This window comes from Botryllus schlosseri, chromosome 4 (assembly GCF_051294905.1).
Source record: "Botryllus schlosseri isolate E-star chromosome 4, Bs_hap1, whole genome shotgun sequence".
Taxonomy (NCBI): Eukaryota; Metazoa; Chordata; class Ascidiacea; order Stolidobranchia; family Styelidae; genus Botryllus; species Botryllus schlosseri.
In genome coordinates, this window is record NC_137239.1 from 2958618 (window position 1) to 2967103 (window position 8486).

The 8486-nt window shown below is 42.6% G+C and overlaps 1 protein-coding gene across 1 annotated transcript; it reads right to left on the reverse strand.

The window, feature by feature from the left end:
- Nucleotides 1–829: 829 nt before the first annotated feature.
- LOC145437972 (uncharacterized) lies at nucleotides 830–6360 on the reverse strand. The gene is made up of 3 exons (XM_080315341.1): nucleotides 6074–6360; nucleotides 4664–5721; nucleotides 830–4453 (listed from the first exon to the last, which is right to left on the reverse strand). The coding sequence occupies exons 1-3, from the start codon at nucleotides 6358–6360 to the stop codon at nucleotides 4101–4103; spliced, it is 1698 nt and encodes a 565-aa protein (XP_080171467.1). The 3' UTR covers nucleotides 830–4100.
- Nucleotides 6361–8486: the final 2126 nt, after the last annotated feature.

An 8486-nucleotide genomic window follows, 5' to 3' on the forward strand; every position in this document is an offset into this window, starting at 1 on the left:
AAGGACTTTGAATGATCAGTTGATCACTCATACTTCGAAATTTCGATTTGACTTGAATTGTGACTTGACTCGTGACTCGACTTGACTCGAGTCACCTCCAAAAAACTAGTGACTTGACTTGAATCGGTATTTGATTGAAGATAAATGGCCAATTAATCTTTTTTTTATCACAACTATAGCAAAATGTAAGGACTGTGAATGATCATTTGATCACTCATACTTCGAAATTTCGATTTGACTTGGAATTGTGACTTGACTCGTGACTCGACTTGACTCGAGTCACCTCCAAAAAACTAGTGACTTGACTTGAATCGGTATTTGATTGAAGATAAATGGCCAATTAATCTTTTTTTTTATCACAACTATAGCAAAATGTAAGGACTGTGAATGATCATTTGATCACTCATACTTCGAAATTTCGATTTGACTTGGAATTGTGACTTGACTCGTGACTCGACTTGACTCGAGTCACCTCCAAAAAACTAGTGACTTGACTTGAATCGAGTCACATCTCGACTTGACTAGAGTCACCTCCAACAAACTAGTGACTTGACTCGAGTCACATTCGAAAATCGATTAACTTGACTTGACTCGAGTCAAAATGTGCAATGACTCGTGACGACTCGCGACTTGAAGGTAGTGACTTGATCCCAACGCTGTTGTTTCTGCGTGGCTTTGATTACCGATTTCCAGGCGCAGAAGTCTAGTAATCTTGAGATATCTTGACGCAAAACTGTTGCAATTCAACTCTCTGGCACTCCAATGTTAAATACTGAAGAAATGTATTATCGAAACGTCAATGTTAAATACTGTATTATCGAAACGTGACGAGTACAGAGCAGGATTTACAATTAATTAGGCAGCATCAAAAATATCCAACTGAAAATGTTTCAACAGACGCTTTATATACCCCAAATGAAAGGACGCGACAAACAAGATTACTAATAATTACATTGCTACAACGATTATTTGCGCAAGGAAAATAATGAATTGACAATCGTAAACACTCCTCCCTTGGCTGATCTCAGCCACTCCTTTGGCTGATCTCAGCCAACAACCGACTTCAACAAATGGAGTTTCTGGATTGGTCTCGTGACCAATCCACGCGCTAACCCTTAAGCGTGCGGATGAGACCGTCTCTACTCCTGTACGCATCGACTACTTTTCCGGTCTTCCAGTTCGAGCGGGAATACCCTTCATCGGCAATAAGACAGACGTCTCCGATTTCTGGAACGGAATGCTCTCTAGCCATTTACTTCTGCAGAGTAGTGTTGGCAAATATTCCTTGTTCCATCTAGCCCAGAAGTGTTTCAGCAGGGTTTGAAGGTAGCGAAACCGTTTCGAAACGTTCACTGTAGACTTGACCGAGAAATTCGGTAGGTGACGTAACGGACGACCGAGAGCGAGATGTGCGTGTGTAATTGCTTGCTCGTTCCTCGGGTCGGATCCCAGATATGTCAACGGACGTTGATTCATGGCACATTCGATATCTGTTAACACAGTATACAGCTCGGAGAATGTCAATTTGGCCTTACCGACAACTTTTCGTAAAGGCTTCTTTACCGACCTATTCATCCGTTCGTAGAATGCACCACGTGAGGTGCTCGCTCTGTGATATATTTCCAGACGATCCCGTTATCAGTTAGAAACCTTTGTAATGTTTCGCCTTCCAACTTTTCCGGAGCGAGGCGCGCGTTGATATCGTGAGCAACTTATCAGCTTTCTTGAATGTTAACTGATTATCATAAATGATTTCATTGCACCAACCTCGTCTGTTAATCATGCGTTGTAGAGCCGCCAAGAATTCCTCCGTTGTCATGTCGTTCGGGAGTTCGAGATGAATCATCCTGCTATGAGGGCACGAGATGAATCATACTGCTATGAGGGCACGTAAACAGACAAATGTAAGCCTTTTTCATCTGGTCGCCATAGGACTTCACGTAAATAGGCCCTGTAAAATCGAAACCAACCTGTGAAAAGGCGGGAGAAATGCAAACGCGTTCCGGGGGAAGAACACCCATTTTTGGTGCAGATGTTTCGTGTTGTGATGTCTACACACCACGCATTGGCGCAAAACTCGACGAATTTCATTGCGAATGTGAATGATGTGAAAACGTTCACGTAGAATGGCGATCGTCGTATATTGCGGTGAATGAGCGGCTGCCTCGTGTCAATTTTTCAATTAGTGGTTCCTTGGCTGGAAGAATAATGGGAGCTTTTTGCACAATCAGACAACTCCGACATACAGACGATTTCCAGCGACAATTAATGAGAGTTCAGTTTCGAGCCGTGGATCCATGTCTCGGAAGGGACCGGTGGTTGGGACATTTTTACCAACCTCCAACTGTTCAAATGAAGCAGCAAATCTAGACCTTTGTATCAAACGAAACAGGTGCGCCTCCGCCAATTTGAATTCGTTGGGCCATATGAAGTTGCTTTCGCAATCTGGATCAAGCTTGTCAAAATCACGATTCTTCTATCGCAGAATTCTAGCTGTAACGCGAACAATTTTCGAGTAACTGCTAAACTTGCTTTCATAAAACGGAATTGAAGTCTCGGTTTTCGTTAGCACGTGCTTTGCGGCAATCTCGAATTTCACGTCATCAAGGGAATGTTCTAATTTTGATTTCTTCGGCCAATTCGACCTGCCTTCCGAGAGCCAAGAAGGTCCAAACCAATACTTTGAACTGTCATCGATAAATTTAAGACTCACCCCCCGACTGTGCATATCCGCAGGGTTATTGACACCGGGACAGTATGTCCACGCGTCGATTGAAACAAGGTCGTGAATTTCTTGCACGCGAATGCGAACGAATGTCTTCCAGTGGGAGCTTGGCTTAGCGATCCAGGCAAGCGTTATTTTGGAATCAACCCACAAATGAATCTGATCACTCGACGTGCGAATCCCATGCGTTTAGGACATATTTGACCAATTTCGCTAAACTATGAGCAGCCATCAATTCAAGTCTGGCAACCGAAACGGATTTCAACGGGGCGACTCGGGTTTTAGCGATCAAGTATTTAATGTGAACGTTACCTTCCTCATCTTCTGCTCGCACGTACACAACAGCTCCATATGCTTGTTCGGAAGCGTCGGCAAATCCGTGAAGTTGCACACTTTTCACTGATGTTAATCGAGAGAAAATGTACCGAGGGATCTTAATTGAATTGAGCACACTCAGGTCATCAATCCACTGTTGGAACTTCATACCTATGCCGTCATCCACTGGTTCGTCCCATTCGTATTGCTTCTTCCAAACCTCTTGCATCAATATTTTGGCACGCACGACATATGCTGAAAAGAAGCCAAAAACATCATATATATATTGACTTAGTTTGCTGAGCATGGTTCGCTTCGTGACGTTGGTTTCCTGCTCGCACATCTTGGGCTTGACGTTGCAGTACATCGTGTCGTCGGTAGTACACCACTTCAATCCAAGAGACGAAGCTTCACCTAAATTGCTGTGGCCGAGATCTAAATCACAATTGGGTAATCGCGCTTCCGCAGGAATGCGATTCATTAATTCACGGCTGTTAGAGGCAAATTTAACCAAAGTCCAGCCACCGCTCTTAAAGAAATCAACCAAATTGCGCTGTTGTTTGGCAACATCCTCAACGCAATCTCCACCGATATGGATATCGTCCACGTACAATAATACATGTTCTTCTTGATTAGTTCTGCAAAGTTGTGACCGAACTTTTCTACCATTATAGCTGAATTAGCATGGTGATGAATAGTTTGTATCGCAAGAAATGGACTGGACGAAATGCCAAACATTACCCTTTCCATACCGTAAACGTCAGGTGCCTTTGTGGGTCGCAATTTCTCCAAAGATATAACTGGTACCGTTGATGATCAGGTGCTATGGCCGTTTGACAAAACATTTGCGAATATCACCATTCAATGCTACTCGATGAGTGCGAAATCGTAGCAATACCTGACCGATATCTGGTAGCAGATTCGGACCTTTCAATAGACAATCGTTTAATGAGTGACCGTTCTCAGTTTTAGCACTAGCGTCAAAAACGACCCGCAATTTTGTTGAACAACTATCCTCACGAAACACGGGGTGGTGAAGAACAAAATAATGCGGAAGGGCTTAAATTACTGCCATCTCATCTCGACTCAATTTTCGTGCAAAACCATTTGATTGGTACTCCGTGATTGCGCGATGGTAACTCTCCAATCTATCAGGTTTTCTACGCAAGGATTTCTCAATAGCCATTAAACGTGAATATGCCTCTTTATAATTGGATTTCAATGCGATTGCATCCCTCTTGAATGGTAGAGAGACTGAATATTTTTCGCCATCGAATGTTACTGACCTGTTAAATTGTTCAATTGCATCGGTTTCCTTAGCCGTGTAAACAGCATCAATATCCACGAGCCCAATTGAATCTTGACTCCAAAACCGTTCGAGTTTCCTGTCCAACTCCTTCCACGAACCTAAATCTGGCTCAAAGACGTTCATAGAAATTTTAGTAAGTAAGCAATTTGAGGGAATGTCAAAACCAGTCAAATTTCGCGAGTAAGGTCCAGCTAAAACCCACCCAAAAATGGTCTCAATCGCAAACGGAGCGGTCTCAAGAATTTTTGGACAAATCACTGACCCTTGCATCAAGGAGAAGTAGTAACGTCCACCAATTAAAACGTCCACTGTACCTTCATCCCGGGGTAGAGGATCCGCCAGTTGCAATCCATCGAGGTGAGCGACTTGATCTGATCTCAATACGGTCCGATCCAATGGTGTACAAATTATCCCCTGCTGGACATACGCCTGAACTGTAACTGGATCATTATTTTGATACAGAGGCGATAATTTGAACTGCACAAGATCCATGATGTTTGAAGCTGATGAACCTCCAAAGCCACTAACATTCAATAAATCACTTTGAATAGTAGGAAGATTGAGGTACTCTGCTACTCTACCAGTGATGAAACTTTTCTGAGACAGAGAATCAAACGCAACTCGGAAACGCATACTTTTACCAGAGTGAGCAATCTCAGCCTGCGCTGTAGGAAGCATGGTGAGAATCTCGCTGTCGCGAAGACTGGTCGCCATCGGAATTGTCGAAACCATCGCCTTGGTACGTTGAGGGGTCTCGCCGACGTGTAAAAGCTCGTGATGAGGTTGACCACAATTCGCCAAAGCGCAGCGGGATTTACATTGGTAAAAATGCTTCGGATGTCCGTCTTCTCCCTTAGTAGCGAAGCATCTGAAACATACTTTACCGGGTTTAGAAATTAAATCTGCCATGCGCTTTTCTGCCGATAACTGAAGAAATCGTTTACAGTTTTCAAGACGGTGAGCATTACTGCAATGTGGACACGGTAGCAAGGGAACTGATTGAGTCACTAATGACTGTGCAGAGAATTGATTGTCGCTCTGCTTGGTCTTCGATTGCTTCTCCGATTTGTCGTCCGTTGGCCTATGACTAGCGTTTTTAATCGTCTCCATCGTTGCTATCTCTGTGGCGAGAAAATCGAAAAACAAATCAGACGTGGCTACTTCAGTTTCCAACAAAGGACTAATTTTGCGCATCCAGCGCTCATGCAATTTGGCCGGCAACTGAGATTCGAGCACCTGAGTGAGTATTTGATCCCAGTTAATGTCGTGCTGTGAGAGAACCGTTCTCTTGGCAGTTGCTCGATCAAGCAAACCACGTACTTTACCGATTTCGCAGTCAACTTTCCGTCCATCCAAGAGATCCTTAATATGGCTGCGGACGATGACTTGACTTCAGTCGTATCTCTTCAATATTGCATAAATTACGGCTTCATAGTTGCTTGCAATCGATGGGAAACCGTTCAGTACACCAGAGGCGGACCCTTTCATAGAAGTTTTGAGATGAGTCATCCTTGTAGAACTTACTCACCTTAGGGGTATTGTGAACGACAGGTTCGAAGGACTCCCACAACGTGGGAAAGCTGAGGACATCGCCGTAGAACGAAGGGGGAGTCACTCCGCTTGGCAAACTTCCGGCTGCTTTGTCTGCTTTATCTAAAGATATCAATTCGTTAAGCCGGGTTTTTGCGACTGGGATTCTCGCTAAATAAACTTGCGACGATTACCTGAAGCCCTTCGATATTTCAGATTTTGTATCATCTTCCTCCAATGAATCTATCTTCGAATCGGCGTACGATTTCAGATCGGCCATAGACAGTTCCGCGGACCTTACGTACACCTGAATCTCTTCAATTGAATGCGAGTTGGTGCATTTCAGATCAAGAGTCTGTAAAAGCTCCAGAAGCTCATCATGCATTCGACGGAAGCGTTTTATAATCACTTCGGATAGATTCGATTCCGAGCTATTCGAAGACTTCTCCTTTTCTTCGGCTGTCTTCTTGACGTCTGCCATAAACGTTGTAAGGTTGTGCCGTTCTTCTTTTGCTCTTTCACGCGATTCTTCCAGTTATAATAGAAAACGCTTTTCAGCGGCTTCCTGTTGAAGCTGAAATCTTCGTTCTGCGGCTTCCTGCTGCTGTTGCATCATAGTAAGGAGAATCATCATGTCACTTGACGCACCTTGCTTAGGAGGGGAGAAAAGAGGAGAAGCAGAGGCTGATTGATCGAGCGCTGCTGAATGGTTCGAGGTTTCAGATCTGTCCAACTTTTCTTGTACATTCGCTTCACGCGCTTTTTTCAATCTTTCGATAAGAACGGCTTCCGTCCCCGAGATCGGCTCATTCAAAGTAGAGAGTTCGTTGCGAAGCTCTGCTACAGTCATCTTCGAGATAACCTTAAATGTGGCAGCACATTGCAATTGCGGTTTTCCGTCAGACGGCGAATGACGAAGAGACATATCGCTGAATTGTGAACACTAAGTAATTTGAATTGCTCCGATCCTCGCGAACAAACTTCGGTTGTTGAATCCTACGAATGACTCGTCGTTACGCTGAAGGTCTCAAGCAAAACGCCGTCTTGAATGTAGCGTACACGCTTGCTAGGAATCCTTCTTCAATCGGTGACAATTAATTGTAAATTGTTTCTGCGCGGCTGTGATTACCGATTTCCAGGTGCAGAAGCCTATCTAATCTTGGGATATCTTGACGCAAAACTGTTGCAATTCAACTCTCTTGCACTCCAATGTTAAATACTGAAGAAATGTATTATCGAAACGTCAATGTTAAATACTGAAGAAACGTATTATCGAAACGTGACGAGTACAGAGCAGGATTAACAATTAATTAAGCGTCATCAAAAATATCCAACTGAAAATGTTCCAACAGACGCTTTATATACCCCAAATGAAAAGACGCGACAAACAAGATTACTAATAATTACATTGCTACAACGATTAATTGCGCAAGGAAAATAATGAATTGACAATCGTAAACACTGATGTAATGAAAATTCTCACCGCATATAAAAATTCATGACGTGAATTATTCCCATTCGAAGGTGTGCAAATGTATTAAGTCGAATTTCTTCTGTCGTTGTCATCGATATCCTGAATAATATCAACTTTTAGAGTTTATAATAATAATGACGTTTAGGAATCCGGGACATCCAGATAATGCTTATGGAAATCAAGACTGCATGGTTATCAATTAAAGTGACTTGGGCATGTGGCATGAAAGTGCTTGTGAATTGCAACCTGGATATGTTTGCCAGAATCGTTAATGCAGTAAACTCCTTTGATTTTTATTTTCACGATGGTGGTGTACTTTATCGAATGGAAAAGCCGTTTCCGGCTTTCGACAATGGCTTACTACCATTTTTGAACAATTTGAAGAATATTTTGACCCTAGATATATTCATTAGAGAATAATATATTATCCATTGAATATCTTGATATCGACATCGAAATAATAACTGTTGTACGTTTTACGCTATCACTGCCAATTACTACAGTAAAACACAGCTGCGCATTCAGTTATTACTAGGGCAAGTTTTTGTTGCAATTAAATCCGTGGAAAGTTGCATTTATTCATTTATTTTCGAAAACAGTTGCAGAAGTTGCATTTTGACCACATTTTGCTCGATTGACCAAAAAAAGGTCAAGTTTCCGGCTCAGCTCCCGAAATACCCGTAAAAGCGTTACTTCGGTGCTGATTCACGGTGTTTCAGTCAAATTCGGCCGTGTATTTCACCAAAATCTAAAATACTTTCATGAAAAATCGAAAAAGCTGCATGAAAAATATGGACAAAAGTCGCAAAAAGTTGCACTATAAGATTCCTTCAAACAGCTTAAAACAACATTCCACATATCTTACGAGTATTTAGGAAGCTGCCGGAAGCTGTAAAAAAAAGTTGCAAAAACTTGCCCTAGTTATTACGCAACAGTAGAGTATTTTTACCACATTGCCTGCCTTTATTCATAATCGCGAAACGAGCAATTGATTCTCCGCACAATTCGGACAAAAGTGACCGGAACCACAGTGTCTGAATTATGCGGAGCTCGCTCTGTATCATTAACCATAATATGTTTCGGTCCTGGCTTTTAAGAATGCACGAACGTCAACTGCATGCGTATATCGTATA

What these genes read in the sequence shown, in the direction of transcription:
- LOC145437972 (XM_080315341.1), bottom strand. Translation starts at nt 6,360, where the DNA reads ATGGCAGACGTCAAGAAGACAGCCGAAGAAAAGGAGAAGTCTTCGAAT. An exon ending in GAAATATCGAAGGGCTTCAG is followed by an intron (nt 5,722 to 6,073) that starts GTAATCGTCGCA and finishes CATCGTCCGCAG; the next exon opens with CCATATTAAGGATCTCTTGG. An exon ending in TCCTCTACCCCGGGATGAAG is followed by an intron (nt 4,454 to 4,663) that starts GTACAGTGGACG and finishes TCTTTGAGCCAG; the next exon opens with ATTTAGGTTCGTGGAAGGAG.